The following is a 19,259-nucleotide window of genomic DNA, read 5'->3' as shown; positions in this document are numbered from 1 at the left end:
CACTGACCACAGGACCTTTTGCAAAGATCAAAGTATGGGCATTCATGGAAGAAATCAGGCAATGTGCATCTTACCAATACCCTAGGGCCTGATTTTCCCCTACCCAGTACAGGACCCAAGCAGGAGGTGGGGAAAGGAGCCACCGTGGCCATCTGGAGTAGCCAGAGTGCAGTGTTCAGACAGGCCCCCTACACTGACTGCTGCCGGGGGTGGAAAGCAGCTGATTGGCAGCCTGTGCACCATGTGGCAGGGACCCCTCTCCCCCTGTGGGACTCCTGGACAACTGTAGCCAGGAGCCTGCAGCCCCTTTGTGCTGGAGAAAGTAACAGAAAGGGGCTCCCACAGAGAATCAGATCTCCAGAGCATTGCATCTGCTAACAGCAGCACCACCATCAATGTAGTTATAGCTGCCAGCTCAACCATGGCTCAGCAGGCAGTATGTTTAAATTAGGGCCACTGCAGAGAAAGCCAAGGTAAATCCCAAGCATCTTGCAATACCTTTCTTGTCAGTCCTCCCTTTGGGCATCAGCAGAATGGACAAAATGCCCAGGGAATTTACCTAATTGGGGATCACATGGGTCCACCCTTCCCTCCATGCCCCCCAAGAGTCCCAAACCCTCCAAGCTTTTGCCAGTATACGTTACTTATACATAGCTATTAATGCCCAGAGTAATTCACTCCCAACCCAAAATGGGAGACATGGTTTATAAACCAGGGAAGTTAAATGCAAGTCCAATTTATTCTGAGGTCTGTGGGAATTGTTTTGATGGAAGAGTATTTATTCAGCACAAGTAGGAGCTTTCACAAACAAATAGGTTTAATCCCCATTACAAGCATCTGAGAAGAAAGCTATCCCTTCTCTCTGACTCATGTAACTATGTGCAGCTACAAAGAGACAGAGACAAGAAGCTGGACTGAGAAGTTAATAAAGTGCATATACATGGGCCTTTCAGAGGCTTTCAAAGCACTAACCCAGTGTAATATTAACCCCATGGTACCAATGAAGAACCAGCTACAGGAGAGGTTCAGTGACTTCCCCCAAAATCAGACAGTGGCAGAATCATCCTAGTCCAGATTGCGAGACCTAGGCTCAAATCATCAAAGTGCTCCATGCTGGGTCTGGGCAAGGTGTCTGATAGGATTAATGTAAAAAGAGAAATAAATCTGCTTTGGAGGGTCTCTGTCACCCCCCAGTGCCTCATCTACTGAGGTGTGCTTCCACTTTCATTTCACAAGTCCCAGGGCAGTGAAAAGGGTTTCTGTTGTTTACTAATATTTCAGGGGGAGGGGAAGGAGCAGGGCAGCTGTTTGCCAGCACTTACCGGAGCTGGAGGTTTGAACTGGCTTGGGATTTTCCTGGTACAGGATGTCTTCTCGGTCTTCACTTGCACCTGCATGAACCCCCTATTAAGCAAACTGTTGTCATCCTTATTGCTGGAGGAAGAGAAGTTCAGGGACCTTGAGAAGAAATTCACTGACTGCAGCAAAAAAATCAACACAGGGAAACAAGTCAGTCTGCCCCATTACACCCAGGAATATTGCCCACCTGCATTCAGACACTTGTGTTCCCAAAATTCTCCAGTCCAGTCTTTTCCTCCACACCAGAAACAACTACTTAAAAACAGTTGCTGCCAGCAAGGTTTTAGCAACCAATGTGCATAGGAAGAATTTACTTAAGAGCCTCACTACCAAAAGCACACAGCTCTTAGGAAAAATTACACAGGGCAACTGGGTTAGAACCAAATTAGCACCAATAGTGCTTAAACATGGACTCAGTCTATGCTACAACTTTCTGCTGAAACAGCAACACTGGATATAGATATGGAAGAAAACACCATACCCTTAACTGAGGCAGCTCTGTCAGCAAAATGCCTGCCGGAACATAGCTCTGTCCATAGAGGAGATATTTGGGGAGGTGGGTAGCCAAAACAATGGAAAACACCCTCTTCTCCATGAGGGGAATCTATCTGCAAACCTATAGCAGCCACAGCTCAATAATGTGGACAAGAGGGACAGCAGCTAACCAGAAGCCTAATGACACCTGGGGAGAACAACATAGGAGCAGTCCTTGTTCAGCCTAAGTGGCAGCTACAGATTGGAGAAACTGAGCCAAAACAGCAAGGAGTTTGCAGCTGGCAAGTGGCCATTTGTCTTCACTTCCTGTTGGGCCTATCTAAGTGGGGTGATGATTGGGCCTTCAGACCCAACCAAGAAATAAATCTGTTAACATGGTTCCAACTGCAGCATAGTCTGTGCCATGGAGACAGAACGTGGCTTCTAGAGGGCCAGAGGAAGCTTGTGTTCTACAGACACTCAGGGCATTTTTACACATGCAAGTGCCACAGCACCGGGCGCTTTGAAAAGCAGCTGGTGCTGTGATGCTTGCAGTTGCAGAAGTGGCAAAATGAACATCACTACTGAGAAAATGGCAGTGGTGCTCTTTTGAATGAAAACACATTGGAAGTGCTTAAGTTCAAAAGTGCACCACCACCATTTTCTGTGCACTGACACACATTTCGCCACTTATACAACTGCCCACAGTGCAGCACAGTTCACCTCAGCTCGCACATAGATTAACCAAGTCTGCTCCAAAGTGGCAGACCTCCAGCACGTCATGGGACAGAAAAGTATGTGTATAAATGCCCTCAGGGATGAGTTCAAGTCTAGTCTGCATACAGAATTTTCCACCCCATTCCTTCCCATTACTAGGGAAAAGGGAAAGGGCCATCACAGAAATCAGAGATAACTTGCTTTTCAAAGGCAATTACTTCCCCTTCCTGCTTTCTGATAGGCCAGGGGTTCTCTTGAGTCTGCTAGATGTCACCCTATCTTTTCTCTGTGGCTGTAGAAGATGGGACTAGGAGCAGTGGCCTCAAACTGCAGCAGAGGAAATTTAGGTTGGAGATTACTCTGGTATTGGTGAGATACCAGCAATAAGATGAGATAGCCTAAGTATTGTTAATATGCAATCTGTGCATTTTTAGCAAGTCCAGCAGTGCAGCAGACTGGAACAGGAAAAAAGTGTTATTGTTTTGCTGCAGCTTTAAGAGAAGTAATCTCAAATTTAAATCTCCTGCCCTGCTCCTTTAAATCCCCCTCTGGGGAGTAATTTTTGTTACCCCAGACTTTCATGGCTTTGCAGTTCACCTTCAGTAGCCACTGATGTGGCACTTACTAGATCAGAGGACACTTCTATGGTGCAAAAGATAAGGCACAATGGGTGCTAAGGAAGAGGGTATGAGCCCTAAACCTGCATCTGAGTCCTTCTTTCAAGTTTTGAAATGCAATACTAATGTTACATCAGACTTAATCAGGAAGAATTTTTAAGGTATTAATTCAATTAATAAGAGCCACAGAGTCCACAAGAGTATATCCCAGCAGGCTCCATTTTTTTTATCCACCCACGTGAGAAGCCACCATGGAAGCTTCCCCTCATTAAGAGGCAAATGGTAGGGTCTATTTTCTACCCAACTTCAGGCTAACAGGGATAATCACATCTCTGCTCATTAAGGAGGCTTCACAGAATATTACATTTAATGTTTCAGGGGTGCAGCATTGCAGAGAGGGGTCTGCAATGATCTCAGACAGCACAGTGTGAAAGGTGTTTAAGAAAGGCCACCGCTCCATCACATACAATACCATGCATGTGACCCAGAATGTAGCAGAAACCCAGCAGCAAGGTTCACAGCACAGCACTAGCCCAGGAGTGGAGGGAAGAAGTGAAGGGATATATTGTGCTTCCCTCTAATCTCTGACAGATGGTTCCTCTCAATACTGTGTGCGCTTAACTGGAACACCTCTAATTAGCTCCACTAATACAGTCTAAACAACACTCAGCTGCCCTCTGACTATTTCTGCTTTCTCCTGTGGATTCAGAGATGTTTGCAGCTGGTCCTGCAGGAGAATCAACATTCTAGCCAGCCAATACTTCCTCTGTTCACACTGACAAGGCTTATTAAGCAAGTATTTTTTTTAGCCAGTGTTGCCAGACCCCAAAAGTAGAAATTCACCAGACAAGACGTTCTAGAATCATCACAAAAAGGTCATTGGACACTTCATCAATTTTACACACAGTGAACTGATTCTTAATGTACACTTAGAATCAGATTCCACCGGATGTACACTGGGGGTCTACGTGTGATTCTATTCCACCATACCCTAAGAAATTTAAACCCAAAAGGTGGGTACTTCTCTTCTACTTTTTTATGACTCCATCTTAAGGGTCAGATGATATGTTAATGGATTTTCAGGGATTTATACAGGTGGATCTCACCTTTTGATGCTAATATGCCTGAAAGCATATTAAAACTAGCCAGAAAACAGTTAAGTTGGTAACACTGTTCTCACCACATTGGCTTCCAGCCCTCCCTTCCCATCTCCACCACTTTAGCATCCCTCACCGGTGCTCTTTTGAAACAGATCTGCTTGGGTAGAGTGGACACTGTGTGTTTTATATCCTCATCCACGATGTCGAGGGCAAGGGACTTCCGAACTTTCTTGATGGGACTTCTGTGAAGCTGGGAAGCATATAAGAAGTAACAAAGCAGGCAATCATAAATATTGGTACTGGCACAAGGGATGGAATAGCCAGTAGCAATGGAAAAAGCAGCATGAAAGGGGGGGTTCAGAAGGTAGTTTATCAGCCTTTAAAAAAGAAGAAAAAAGATCCCTGCTGTACACAGCCCTTTGGTGCAAAAGGCTGGGGACCATGCAGACTGGGGACCATGCAGGTTATGTTCAACACTTCCTCCTGAAATTTATACTAGTGTAAGATGTTAGAAACCCAAAGCCCCTAGAGATCGAGTACACAGAACAGTGATAAATGCCCTTAATATCACGAGATCTGAACAGCGAGCCCCATAAATGGGTTACTCCTTAGTACCCTGCCAAAGTGGCAGGTGTGATTTGTGATGGGGACCCCTTTCTCCCGAAACTCACCAGGATAGTTCATGCAGGTCAAGCAGCCATCTTAGGACAACAACGTTTTGGCTATATTGGACCAGCAATATAAAAGGCAAAAAGGCTCTAATATGAAGCCCATAAGTCAACCCACACCCCTACATGCAGTATCTCTATGAAGTATCACCCGTGAAAGGGTCATTATAAGATCGAGCCAAATTGCTCCAGGTGCAGAAAATAGATGCTGAGTGTCATAGCACAAGGAGCCCACACCAGGGATTCTCTACAGCAAAGGATACAGTGTCACCATTTGTCTTGTGCACACAGACAACATAAAAGCATGCTGATCTTCATCACAACCACCCCAACAGGAGTGATATCTATTTACTCTTTTTGCCACAGAACATAACACAGATTCTTAATCTCAATGCTAAAATCCTGAATAACAAAACAGTTTTGAAAAAGTAACACCCCCTGCAAGGACAGGAAGGGAAAGTGAGTAGAACACAAGGGACCTAGGTAGAACTTGCCCAGGAGACCTGAACTAAAAACTCAAGTCCTTAAGAGAAATGCTATGGGATCTTTACTCACTACAGGTGCATGGAGCCTTGGTAGCAATGGTAGTGGTATGCTTAGCTCTGGGGCATATGTTCAGTGCACATTAGGCCATGATCCAGAAGCATTACCATAAGCATCCAAGTAGTCCCACTGACTTAAAAAGCAACATTCACATGCTCAGAGTGCCTGGTGGGAGGACCACTTTAGCAGTTATAATGGCAGGCACTAAACAGCCAACAATCTGCCCCTGCCCAATTATGGAACCTAACCAGCGTGTAACAGGGCAGCGTGACAGCAGCTGTATGAGAAGAGGCTCACCCCTTGTTTCCGCTTCTGTTTCTCAGGCTTCACATCATCTTCTATGATGAGCTCAATGCCAGCTTCACTCCGGAGCACTTCTTTCAAATCCTCTTCTAGGTGAGGGGTCTGCGGCTGGGGGAATATCAGGAGCAGGGTCATAGGACAGGACACTGTCAGAGGAGTGGTACAGAGCAGGCTAATCTGTGCCAATGCTGATGATGAAAGCATGGGGTGCAGCTGACTGGGGGTAGGGAGGCCTCCTTTATGCAATACTGGTTTACTACAATCTAATCTCACAGCCTGATTTTCTAACTTGCCTTCACAGCATCCCTGGTCAGTCAGGACTAGTTATCAAGGCTCTGCTCAGCAGGGATGCCTGAATGAATACCAAACCTGAGAGAAGGGAGCATAGCACTGCTGGTTTATATACGATCTAAGGGCTGTGGCTATCTCTGAAGGCACATTCATAAAGCCACTGAAATCCCTGGCACAATCCAGCCCAGGAATGTACCCAGGCTACTAAGGGCTTGCGCATTAACAATGACTGGGTTGGTTGATGGCCCAAAACAACTCAGCACACTTTAATTCTCAGATTGGGCTGGAACATTTCCAGGTGTGTAAGGGTGTTTTGGTGAATGTTTAGGTGGCAGCAACACAGGCAATAATCATTTGGGCGGCCTACAAGCCCAGTGAGCAGGCTCAAGCAATGCTGCAATGGGCACACGCATCTATTCAATACCTACCAGAGGCCTCATTGGTCCATACTTTTCCAGGGCATTCTTGAATGGCGTGGGCGTGTGAGGAGTATTGTCCGCTACGTATTTCTGATCAGGGGTGACAAACCTAACAGCAGAGATAGGGCAGGCATTCAGGAACAGAATATGCTGGGACCTGCTACTATATGCTGCATCTTCCCTTATCCCAGCTACTCTCCCTCCCTCAAATAAACAGCAGCACACTGTGCCCTGCAGCCCCAGAGCCATGCTTCTGAGTCTTCCTCAGAGGACACGCTCCACAGGTGCTGGGTTCTGACATCAGAATCAGCAGGCCCTGCTGCCAGGTGGGGGTACCGAAAGGGCTCAGGCAGGGCAGACAAAGCAGTGGAAAAGTAGGCACTGTTGCTGGAGCCAACACATGAACAGCTCCAGCTGTACATGGCCAGCCCTAAAGTAGCATCTCCATCACTCAATCCCTGAGGACTGCAAGTGACCCACAGCTCCTTAGGGCAGGGGTACACTGGAGCTCTGGGGAGTAAGGAAGTTGCCAGATGCTGGGCCAGCAGAAGCCCCTCACACAGTCATGCAAGCAAAATCATGCTTTTGCAGGGATAGGGCTCTGGTTGTGACCAGCTATGCTGGAAAAGCACCACTGTGCCAGGATAGCTGCATCTATGCCAACAGCACTTTGTAGCTGTGGTACACTAGATAGCTGTATGTGTCTTGTGCTCCTGCATAGGACTAGCCCCGCTAGCAGCTGCTACCCCTCCCCCGCCCAGCTCCAACTGTGAATACAAAGCATTTGTTTCCATAGAAAAGGTTTCACCTCACCCAGAGCTAAGGAATGCAAGTAAAATGGAGCATGATGCCCCAAACTGCCTGTCAGGCAGGGGACACATTTGTAAAAGAGTGGAGCAGAGATGAGCAACCTCCCAGTTCCCAATGCAGCTGTGTTCTCCAGGCAAACACACCCAGAAGCTAAAGCTCTGTTCTGCAAGGGTAGAGCAGGTTCTGCAGGCAGTGACACTGGCTATTCAGACTTGCTGATTTGGCTTGGCCCTCTGCTGAGGCATCCTCTTCCAGAGCAGAGCTGTTCTCCAAACAAGGGGGATACTTCACCCTGCCACTCACAGATGAAGGGGAGAATACATTCAAAGAAGTTTTCCAGCCTGAGCCTTCCAGCCACACATCCTCTTGAACACTACAAGCAGGAGGTGGACATAACAGAAGCTGCCTGAGGGATGAGGCATTTTATCATCATGAGCAGATTTCACAACTCATAGGTGAGACTTTGGCTTTTCAGGCCCATCCACTGCTGACTGACCTCACCTATTCTAGGCACTCACCGGTTTTAAATCTGAGTACCTTCATTCCAGCAATGGGGAATACAACTCACCCTTCAAAACACATTACAACACACCAGCATTCTTGTAAAACAGATTCACCAGGGGGGAATCCAACAAGATAAACCTCAATACTGGCAACCCCGCTTCCTATTCTTGGGGTTGCCACAGCTGCTGGATAACACTGCAAAAAATCCAACCTCCCTGTGATGAGATGGGGTTTGGGAGGAGGAGAAAAGACTTACGCTGAGTTCTTCTGGAGCAGGGGGGTTTTGTCCCTGTGCAGCGGGGTGGTCACAATCACCTTCTGACTACAGACGGGTGTGGAGGTCAGGGATGGGTTCTCCAACTCCAGTGTGTCCTGCTTGGTCCAGAAGTTTAAGAACTGCCCAACAAGGGAAATGAAGAAAGGTAAAAGATGCTGAGCATGCTGGAAACTCAAGGTTAATCTCACCATTAAATTTTTTTTTTAAATTGCACTGGCCTAACTACATTGGTTCAGGGTGCAATCTGTAATAGTAATAGTGTAGATACTGGTGCAACTCCTGGCACAGATGCAAGTAAAATTTATTCTTTTCTTTATGGGAACAGCAACACTGAAAGCTGTACAATATATGTATGGCCAAGATGGAAGTGGGCACACCTAAACAAAGGTGTATCCTTAACACGGATTTGCTAACCAAAGAGAATGTCCCACTTTAAATGAAGCAAATTGTAGCTTTGATACAGACTAGCAGATCTAGATAGAACCTCAGGTTTCCCAGTCTTCACCTTAACCAGCTACCTCAGTCCCACTAAGCCAGGGGTGGGCAATTATTTGGGCCTGGTGGCTACATAGACAGTTTTGATGAGCTGTGATGGACCAAGTCAGCACCACCCCTGGCCATGGGCAGGCGAGGAGCGCTGTTTAGGAGTGGTGTTTGGGAGTGGGACAGGCAGGTGAGGCCAGGAACATGGGGCAGGGTCACAGGGCAGTGACAGCATGGAGCTGGAGCCTGGGGCAGAGTCACGATCTGCTCCCTGCATGCCCCTGCCCTGTGGCAGGATGTGTTCACATGTATATGGGGTACTAAGCCCCAGGAGCCAGCTAGAGGTGAAGGGAAGGAGGAGAGGGAGGGGGTGCATGCAGCAGAGTTGCCTGGGCAGTGGGTGGAAGGCAGCTGGAGCTGGAGCCAGAGCCCTGTATGTTGGAGCAGGAGCTGCCCGGCTGAAGTTTCCTTCCCACCCAGAGCAACACAGCAGGGGCAGAAGCACGAGGCGCTGCCGCTGGAGGCGAGAAGAGCTAAGCAGCACCCAGGCAACTGCAGCTGCACCAGGAGCAGCCCCACTGGATGCTGTGCGCACTGGCCCAGACCAAGGCTGGCAGGTATGCACTGGTTCAGACTGGGGCTGGAGTGCAGCACAGGCTGCCCCAAGCAGCGCTCGGCCCCACACAGAGTGCCACAGGGGCAGCCACGGGTCGAATCCAGCCTGTGGGCCCTATTCTGCCCACCCCTACACTAAGCCATAACCTTGTGTTAGCTACCACAAGTGAAAAAAGAAAAAGGAAGGAGAAAAGCCTCTTTGTTCTTAGTGAAGATGAGGCCAGTGAAAACCACATCTCACCCCGCAACCAGCCTACCAGGAACTTTCTTGGGAAGGTTGGAGGGGGAGGGCAGGGGGGAAGAGAAGGAAGCTATTTTTGTTACACTCATTGAAAAAGATTGGCTTTTTGGTTGGAAGAAGACATTGGAAGTCAGGAGATTTGTTTTCCATTCCTAGCTCTAACACAGATTCACTATGTGATGTTTGGAAGCTCAGAAAACCTGTGCCAGTTCCCAAAATTGCAAAAAAAGGGCACTACTGAACAGAAGACTAAGAGGTAACACTCTCTCACACTGCTGAAGTGTTTTGAAATCCTTAGGTAGAAGATGCTGCGCAGAAATGAGTACAGTGAATCCACTGCAGGACAGAGGGAGAGGCTGTGAGATATTTCTCACTAAAATCCATGGCCTCAACCACTTCAGCCAAGAGGATGAACTGGCTCCTCACCTATACACAGGCCAGGCACCAGATGCATGCGTGTGCCAGGAAGGTCAACTTGTCCTAATCCAGTAGCACCCAGGGGAGTCCTTCAAATTCTTCTTAATTGCTGGGATGTTTACAAAAAACACTTGACAATAGCTTGAGCAATGAGAATACAGGCCATCACACTAACAAACTGTCTCAGTCTCTGTGTTCCTTCCGTCTGCCTAGAATTATCTGCTGTTGGTCTTGTACTGAACTGCAAGCTGTTTGGGGCAGCAATCCTCTTGCTTTTGAGGCTGCACAGCTCAAAGAATAATGAGGAGCCAGAGCCAAAGCCAAGAACCAGGAGTTGTCACATTACAGCAATAAAAGTGTGATATGCTCCATGTAAACACTGAACAAATGACAGGCTCTGCCCCAAGCAGCTTACAACCTAAGGCTACAAAGTGAAGGCAGGCAACTGCATTACAGGACAGCATAGTTCCAGGTCCTGGCCCTGAAGCCATGGTTCTTGGTGGCCTCACAGAGGGTCAGCCTTTAGTCAGCTGACAGTATGCTCATGAAGAAAGGAAGGAGGTGGTGTTTCTGAGATCAAGTGCTTCAAAATGCAGCAGTATTAGAAGTAGACTAGGTACAGCAAGGCACACGCAGATGGGGGAAATAAAATGTTAAACCAAGTTATACATATTAGGTGAAGGGAGGTGTCAAAGCAGGAAGTGGGAAGACGGTAGGAAAAATACAGCCCAGTGGGAATTGTGGGAAGGTACTAGAAAGGAAGGGAGTGGGGGCAGGGGGGGAAGCATAAGAGCCTGAGGTCACTTGCAGTAAAGAGAAGCCCTGGAAGGACTACCCTTAGAGCAGCTGTAATCCAAGTCATTGCATTGTCAACACAAGGCCTGGCCTGTCTGATGCTTTTGTTATCAAGTGTAGCTATGTGACTTGCACTGACAGCTTAAAACCGAAAGAACACCTTTCTGTGCTGGTACCCCAGGAGAACCTGCTGATGGGACATTCTTTTGCTTACACTACATTGATGTTGTGCTGGTAACACTCACTCCCCAGCAATACTTTAGTATGGTCCCCACAGGTGGCAGTTCAGCTTTCTGACAGTGGGGATAAGAGCTGGACGTTATTATCTACCTACAACACTTGTTGTACCCCTGACCCAGGAAGACTAATCCCTGCCCTTTAACTGAAAGCATCCCCACAACACAGACATACTCTCAGCCTGTTTTCTTGTGAAAACTGCAATGGCAACTCTAATGACCAGTGGACAGAAAAATCCCAGTTCTGAGTCCCATCTTATACAAACTGCATCAAGACTTTCCAGTGACTGCACTGCCATCTTATGTACTGGCCATTCCTATTTCAAGGCAGGAAGCAAGATAAATCTTAAGCATCAGAGCTTGTTAGTCTCTGCAACATGAATGAGCACAAATAAGTAAAGCAACAGAGCAAACCTATTTGCTCCTGCTAATTCATGCACTGAAAGTGTCCCCAAGCAGAAGACAACAGAACAAGCTACCATGTTCCCATCTAGCTACATACCTGGGATGGGGAGAAGGGCAGTGCCTTGACAGGGGTGCTTTTGGGTGTCATGCTGTTGCAGGAGTCTATGAAGGAGAGGCTGGTGCTGGTGGCATTCTCTGTGACAGGCGAGAGGGAGATCTTCCTCTTCTTCTGCCTTTTGAAGATGCAGGGCGGGGTCCCAAAGCTCACCTCTGAGCGTGGGGAAATAGGGATCAGTTCACCCTTGCTGCTTTTGCTCAGGTCTGATATGGTGTGGCCATCCAGGCGATACTCCGTTACATTGGACAGAGATATGGGGGGTTTGCTGGGAGTTTGCCTAATTGGACTGTTGCTGTTACTGCTACCGCCCCCAGAGGGATCTTCGGGTAGGTCAAAATGAGTCAGGTCACACCATCCATCTGGATCCTGCCAGACAAGCGAAACACTCAGAAAAGGCCCAGGAAGAGGACCAAGGTGCTGTGGAACAAGGACATGACCTTGCAAACAGCTGCAGAGAGAGTCCATCAGCTTGAACTCTAAGCAAACAGACTATTAAACCTTAAAGCCAGCCATCACATCCCTAATCAACCTCAGCATGAAGCTGTGTTTAGTGCTGATGATAGTGACAGACTTCGTAGCACTGTATCTAGGAAAATGGAGGCTCAGATTTTCAAAGATGCCCAAGAGATCTGCTTAAATTACATGGGAATAAGACACCCAAACTCCGCAGGAAGCCTGGAGAAACTCAGCACAAGCTTCTGGCACAAAGTTCTGCCAAAGGCCTTCTCTCCTGACCAGCTTCCTTCTCTGCTGGGCCAGTCCTGGCCCCACACAGCTGTACCAATGGAGTGCACTCCAAACTTAAGTGTCCCTTCCCCATGTCCAAAATGAGCTGCAGAATGTACCTGCCCCCTCCTTCCCTCTTCCCCTGGCAAAGAAACTTAAATCTCAGACAATCATCAATAATATGGTCAAGTCCAACTGATGGATGTCACCTTTTCTAGGCATTTCAAAGCCCCTCTGGTGGCTCTGTGTGCACCACCCAGGATCAGGCTGTCCTGTACTAGACGGGCCTATGCTGGCAAAAAGCAGCTACCCCCACACGCTGGCTCAGAACACGGAGCCTGAACCTAACCTTTGGGTAGCCCACACAGAGGAGCAGGTGAGTCTTTCCTACTGTTTGGAGTAAGTACACAGTGCCAATCCAGCAGTGGGAAGCAACAATGAAGTCAAAGAGAAAGCCCAGTTCTGGAGCTTTTTCTTGAGGAGCCTCGCTGAATGCATCAGCCAGGATCACTTACAGGTCATGACACTATAAGACAGAGTTATGCGAACGTTGCTCCAATTCTTACGGATTCTATCATGTCCAGAGCTTCTGTGAAGGCAGCTCCCGAAGTTGGGCACAAATTTGCAGCTTCAACCACCCACTTGTAAGGAGAGGTGCCATCTGCTGAGGTGTCTTCAGGCACCACATCCTCCAGGGTCCCTTCAGCATTGTCCTCCACCAGTTCTGTAGCCGGCTGCTCCGAGGGCAACTCCTGCAAGCCCGTTGCTTCATCATCACTGGCATCTTCCTCTTTTATTTCTAAAGCATCAGCAGGCCAGCTGGCTAGAACGCTTTTCTGCAAAACACAAAAGCCACCTATTAAAATTAGGTTATGGCTGCAAAGTCAAGTTCTGAGATTCCCTATGCAATCTTCCTTCAGCCCACTCATGCGTATGCATTACAGTGGAGTCTTGGCAATACAAACAGGACAGGACATCTGTGGCAGAAGCAGGACTATAACCCAGCAGTTCTACTTCCCAAGCCTTTGCTCATCCCCAAGAGAGCATCCCCATACTTTACATCCCACTGTATCAGCCACTGTCCATCCTGAGCACCAAATGATGCATGGATCTTTGTAGGACAGTTAAAACATAATCATGTAAATTGCAGACTCTGCTATGACAGATACAAAAGGTAACTGCATGAATTCTGGCACCTCCTAACTGTTGGATGCTTAAATTTGTAACCTTAATGTTGCCTAATCACTTGGATTTTTTTTCATAAGTACTTTTCTATTTTTCTTTTCTTTAAAAGAAACTAGAAATTCTGTTGCATAGTACAATACTACCCCTATGTATCATCAAAAGGGTTTAAAACCAGGACCTTTAGATACACACCCACAGGCCTCTAACACATGAGGTAAGAGAATAACAGATAACAACAGGAGGTTAATATCCTCTATATGGACCATCCATAGAGAACTGCAGACTACACAACTCCATTTCCTATACAAGAATCGGAATATGGAGGGTCAGGATTCCTGGCTAGTGGGTACACCCACTCACAGAACTTTTCTGCTGGTGGGAAGTGCAGTTGTGGATTAACAGAACAGTAATGGCTACCCCCACACCCTTCACAATGGGCTGTAAAGTCTTCCATAGCAAAATCCGATGTGTCAGCTGATTCACTTGGTGTGATACCTGGTTTCTGGCTCTTTGGAGACTTTGGCTCTCTTTGCCATCCACCTCCAATAATAAGAATAAGGATTTGGACTCTTTAGAATCACTGAGGAAACCTCCCATGTCCACTTTCCGCTTGATGGTGGAGTTCCAGTGGTTTTTCACAGCATTATCAGTTCTGGAAAGAAAGAAGAGCCACAATTATAGCAATCAGGCCACCAGTGTTAAGAGTGCAAACAACAGTGCTGATGTATTTCTAACCCTTCTGCCAGAAGCCTCAATGGGCATATCTCAAGAGCCCACCAGACCCATAAGGTGTTAGCATCAGGCAGAAGCCCTACCTGCCAGGAAGCAGCTTGGCGATCTCAGCCCAGCGGTTCCCCAGAACTTTGTGGGCCTCAAAGATGATCTGGTCCTCATCCTCTGTCCATGAGGACTTCTTCACCTCAGGGTTCAGGTGGTTGTGCCAGCGCTCCCGGCACTGCTTCCCCAGCCTGCCTTTCAGGTGCTTTGCTATCTGTGTCCACTGCTTTGTGCCATACTTTTTTACCAGTTCAATTACCTTCAAAGAACAACAAAGGGAAGTGAATTAAGAAACAGTTTTCAGCTTTGCTTTTCATCCTCTGTGACTCTACAGGAACCTACTGAGGATGCAGTGAAAAATGTTTAATTTAGAGGAGAGTCTGCATGAATAAAACACCCAGGCCCTTGGGTACCATTACTACACACCACAGATCATCATTTACATCACTGCTAAAAGGGTGCACACTGGTGCCATTCTGTACTGACTATGCAAGGTATAGGGGAGTGAACAATCATGCCCACCATGAAGCAAAAGGCTTTTAGTGACTAACAGGGGAGATGGATTTTAAATCAGGTGCGCACTTCTGAGGTAGTGACAAGCTGTCACATGCTCCAAGCCTCCTCCAGCTTTCTCCTTCACAGGGAGGCACTGGAAATCCCTGTATCCTCTTAGTGCACCCCTGCTATATAGGGTCTATTTCTTCAACATCCACTGCATCTAAACCTCCATCCAAGGTTTAGATGGAGGAGGTTTATACTGCAGTGCCAGTATATACATGCTGAGCCCTATCGCAATTAAAGACTATTACCTTAAGAAATTATAACCTAGCTGGAATGTGACGCATGGCAGCAGAGTTCTGCAATGCCTACTAGACAGTGCACAGGCAAAAGGTGGAAGGGATGGCAAGGTAGCAGCTGTGATAGTCAGACATGAGGTGGGCACTCACTTCCGGGGAGTTAGCAAGGGGGCTGGAGAGGAAAGCACAGATTGAAAGAGGTGGAAACAGAAAACCTAACACGAGGTAGCATCTGATCAGTAAGTCCCCTCTCACCATGTCTCCCCGCTGGCCTCCATATCCATGCCCCAATGGTCTCCGCTGTGGCAATATGGCATGGGGAGCAGGCCAGGCTTTCAGAAGAGCAGGGCCTTGTGCATCTACAGCACTTGTTAGGATGCTTGGGAGCAGTTAGCCGAGTGCACAGAAGTTTATTGATGCTGCTCTTCTGGGCCATAATCAAACCCAACAACAGGCATAGCTCATCACATTTCAAAGAAAAGTATGTCAGGCTTGAACCCAGCACCTCTCTCATTGTCCACAAGAAGCATCCAGCCCTCCTCCCCTCTCAGTGCAGCCTGCCAGCTACTTACCTTCTGATCCTCCTCTTTGGTCCAAGGCCCTTTCACCAAGTCTGGGTTCAACACTCTCAGCCACCGGTACTGGCACTGCTGATCACTGCGGTTCTGTGACGGAGTTACAATATACATGCATTAGAACAGAGGCCACTGACAGTAACTACAACAGCAACTGAGAAGAACCTGCCACAATACACTGACTGTTTAAAATGTGCTAAGAGCTGAGAAAAGATGGGATGGGAAATTGGCCACCACTTAGTCAGAGGCTTTAAGCCATGTCAGGCAAGTAGCAGCCAAAGCTGGCAACTATCTGATTGCTACTTACTGGCACAGGCAAAATAAGTTAGGCAAATTCCTTGCTAAGCCCCAAAATGCATGTATCCACAGCTGACCCCCCTGATAGCTAGAAAGATGCACCAAGAACCAAATGGGCCTCAGAAACCAAAACTCTTTTCTCATCCCTAGACATGATCCCTACATGGTAAGCCTGAGGCACACTGGCAAATGTATGCGTAGGGGCAGCTTCTGTCATTGCCATATTCATCAGGTGGATAAGTAAGGGACTCCAGTCTCTAAAACCATTGGCCACCCCTTTAGTCCATTGAACACGCAGTCTCTGGCCGTTGGGAGTGGGGGAGATATCAGGCAATGCAATTGCAATCAACTGGCTGAGGAAAGACAGTCTCTCAAAATGTGCTCAGTTCCTCTAGAAGTAGCTGTTCAGAGCTGGCCCTGTCTCTCCTCAGTGCTTCAGCCAAACTGTCTGTATCCCATGCTCCGTATACCACACAGCTCAGAGCTATCTATATCCCACATCCCTTTGGTGATTGAAGCTGTGTTTACAGCAGGCAGTCACAAGCAGTGTCCATACGCGTGGCCCCCTCCTAGTTCCGTTATACTGCAAACGCACTCTTCCTAGCCTGGTGGGATGGGCCAGACTAGGCATGAATCAGAAAAACAGCAGAGAAAGGAAAGTGGCTTGGGCCCAAAGCCCCTCTCCCTCCAGCTCATCTTGCAGAAAACTTGGCTTGCTCCAAAATCTAGAAAACGCCCACCACCTTCCCTTCCTGCCTGAGGTGGCACTTACTGGTAGCCACTGCATGGACATGGCCACTAACCCAAGCTTCTCTTCTTAGCTCTGGGCAGCTCTAATAGACCCTTCTCACCAATCCGGAGCCACATGTGGCCTTTGGCTGAGGAGGAGGCCAGGGGAAGCAGCTTGGAACAAGCATTTCAAAAGAGAAAGAAAGACACACCCAGTTCCAGGGGCAAGCATGGTACTGCTCTCTGCACAGCTCTCTCTACAGGACAGAGTAAGGTTTGCAGGGGAAAAAAAAGAAACCTCAGGCTTACATGCACACTGCTGCCATTACTGGCATTAAAACAGGCAGTTGTGATCTCACGCACTAATCAGGATAACATGGAGTCCTGTCCCATGCCCCATCTCCAACATACTTGGCCTTCTGGGGCCTCAAACAAACTATACAGCCAACCCCGCTGAAATGAGGAACAGCCCTTTGCCTGCCTCACAAAGCTTGATGGAAGAGTTGTTGTTAGTTTCTGTCTGTACAAGCACAGGATGCTAGTTCATGTCTGCCAAGCACTTCAGGTGCAGGAGGTCTAGGTCCTGTAAGAGTGCCAAGTATCCCATACTGGACAAAGGAGAGCTGCTAGATGCCCCACTTACAGGGAAATGACTTGCCAGGAACTTCCAGTCAGTCTGTCCAAACTGTTTCACTAGCGCCTTCAGCCGCTCATCCTGTGAAGAACAAAGTTGTCAGCTTTCACAGAAGCAGACAAGAACGAGGGCCATATCATGCTGCTGCAAAGAGGGCAAGTCATGCCCAAACTAAGTATGTAAGCTAAGGGAAAAGAAAATTGAACCTCCACCCTGCTGGGAAGTTTATACCATTTAATACCAAAATACTACTGAAGCTGCTTAGCATCATCCAGTAAGCACAACTGCAAACCTGGCACATAGAGATGTCTGGCCCAGAGCTTTAGTACAATGGTCCAGGCAACTCATTAAATACAAGAGCTCAGCTCTGTATTTAAATTCACTTCTAAAGTCAATTATGGTCTAATGTGGTTTGGTTCCAACTGTATGGACAGGGTCTACCTGCTTTCTAATTAGCATGTTTACTACCAGTATATTCCTAACCTAAGAGCTAAGAGCATCAGGGGCTGGAAGGGACCTTGGCAGTCATCTAATCCAACCCCCTGCATAGATGCAGGATCAGTTATTCCTAAACCTTCCCAGACGAGTGCCTGTCCAGCCTCTTCTTGCAAAGATTTACTGAAGGAGACTCCACAACTTCCCTAGGCCACAAGTGAGGTCAATAACTCAGTTCTTCTGGCAGTGAGAAGAGAGGTAGGAAACAGCTCTCTCACCCAGGGGAGTTTGAGGCCTTGCTCTCACTTTTGAAAATGTGTTATCTCAATATGAAACCTTAGTGAAGATAAAGGCATCTGTAGTTCTCACAGGAACTAAAAATGAGGAAACCTATTCCTGAACTCAACCTGTTCACTCTTGTGAAAACTACCAATTGACCTGCCTTCACTAGGATATTGTCTCATATCAGCAACTTAGAGACAAAGATTTTTTTTTCAGAGTAAAGACAATGCAGCTGAGTGAAGCTTCTCTCATTTGTAAGGACTAGTGTCATTAGCCTAAGACAGCAGTTCCCAAACTGTGAGTTGTGACCCCAAATGGGGTTGCAACATTAGCAGCTGGGGTCACAGCCCAACAGGCAGGACCCAGCACAGGAGGAAGCACCACGGTAAAGTGCAGCGGTGCAGAGCTGTGCCCCAATGCTGCTGGGTGGGAAGGGGTGCCTCAGCTTGCCAGCCATGGCGGTGCAGCACTCCTGCCTGCTGGGCCTCCTGCGGACAGCAGCTGGGGCTTAAGTGCTGCTGGGAGGGGTGGGGACTGCAGGCCTTGGCTCTGGGACTCCTGGGAGCAGTGGGGGGCTGCAGGTTGGGAGGGAGAGGCACTGGCAGGGCCAGGGGGCTGCAGGTTGGGACTGAGGGGCACCTGGGGGGTGGGAGTGAGGGACCATGCTGAGGAAAAGGGGTCATAAATGGGGTCATGCTGAGGAAAAGTTTGGGAAACACTAGCCTACAGGTAAAGAAATTGTTACCATGGTGTCATGGGTATCAGTCCATCTACTTGCAACAACGAACCAAGCCGGACGCTTTAGAGTGAAGGGGAAGGCTCTGTGTGGTGCATTCCCAAAGTCAAGTGGATGCAAAAGGACCAAAATTTGCTTGGGAAAACACTAGTAACATTAACAAACTCCACCCCCCTCCCGGTGTCTGATTAAAACAGTTTGATCCACGGGTTACCTATCCAGGAAGTCACTGAGGTCCCTTACAGATGATGCTTTCTTCTTGATTCATCTCCCCACAGCCACAATACACCCATCCACTTAGAGACATACCCCTTTGCAGCAGGTGCTGTGCCACCACCTACCTCTTCGTGGGTCCACTTGACTTTGCACCTGTTTTCCCGCTGCTCTGGCACATCAGAGTCTGTATCCTGGTAATGCAGCTCTTCTTGTTCCTCACTTAAAAAAAAAAAAGGCATGTTTGTGTTTGAAGCAGCAGTTGAAGCAAATTCTGTAGACAGCTCCAGGCACTGACTTTGCTCACAGTGCTTTTCAGAAAGCTTTGGCCAAGTTTCCTAACGCAGGCAAGCCATCTGCACAATCTAGGCATTAACCAATTTTGTGGGAACACGGGGGTGAATTCAAAGTTGAGGGGCCTAACTTTGTTGACCAATTCCATAAGGCCACATGTGAAATGTTGAGAAGCATTTAGCTCAGT

General features: G+C 47.8%; 1 protein-coding gene across 2 annotated transcripts in view; it reads right to left on the bottom strand.

Moving 5' to 3' along the window:
* The window catches only part of MYBL2 (MYB proto-oncogene like 2), a 19,800-nt gene extending 778 nt beyond the window's left edge, over positions 1-19,022 (bottom strand). The window contains exons 1-12 of one of the 2 annotated variants that reach the window (XM_025205387.1): positions 18,907-19,022; positions 17,122-17,193; positions 15,450-15,542; positions 14,119-14,339; positions 13,799-13,955; positions 12,685-12,954; positions 11,372-11,809; positions 8,062-8,201; positions 6,501-6,600; positions 5,776-5,889; positions 4,401-4,517; positions 1,323-1,478 (exon numbers count right to left, since the gene is read on the bottom strand). In XM_025205387.1, coding sequence (XP_025061172.1) covers positions 1,323-1,478; positions 4,401-4,517; positions 5,776-5,889; positions 6,501-6,600; positions 8,062-8,201; positions 11,372-11,809; positions 12,685-12,954; positions 13,799-13,955; positions 14,119-14,339; positions 15,450-15,542; positions 17,122-17,193; positions 18,907-19,020 — 1,992 coding nt within the window. In that variant the 5' untranslated portion in view covers positions 19,021-19,022. The remainder of the gene's footprint in view (positions 1-1,322; positions 1,479-4,400; positions 4,518-5,775; positions 5,890-6,500; positions 6,601-8,061; positions 8,202-11,371; positions 11,810-12,684; positions 12,955-13,798; positions 13,956-14,118; positions 14,340-15,449; positions 15,543-17,121; positions 17,194-18,906) is intronic. The other variant, XM_025205388.1, reaches the window with a different exon arrangement.
* Positions 19,023-19,259: the final 237 nt, after the last annotated feature.

This window comes from Alligator sinensis, unplaced genomic scaffold, assembly GCF_000455745.1.
Source record: "Alligator sinensis unplaced genomic scaffold, ASM45574v1 scaffold511_1, whole genome shotgun sequence".
NCBI lineage: Eukaryota > Metazoa > Chordata > Crocodylia > Alligatoridae > Alligator > Alligator sinensis.
This window is presented reverse-complemented; position numbering and strand designations above follow the sequence as displayed.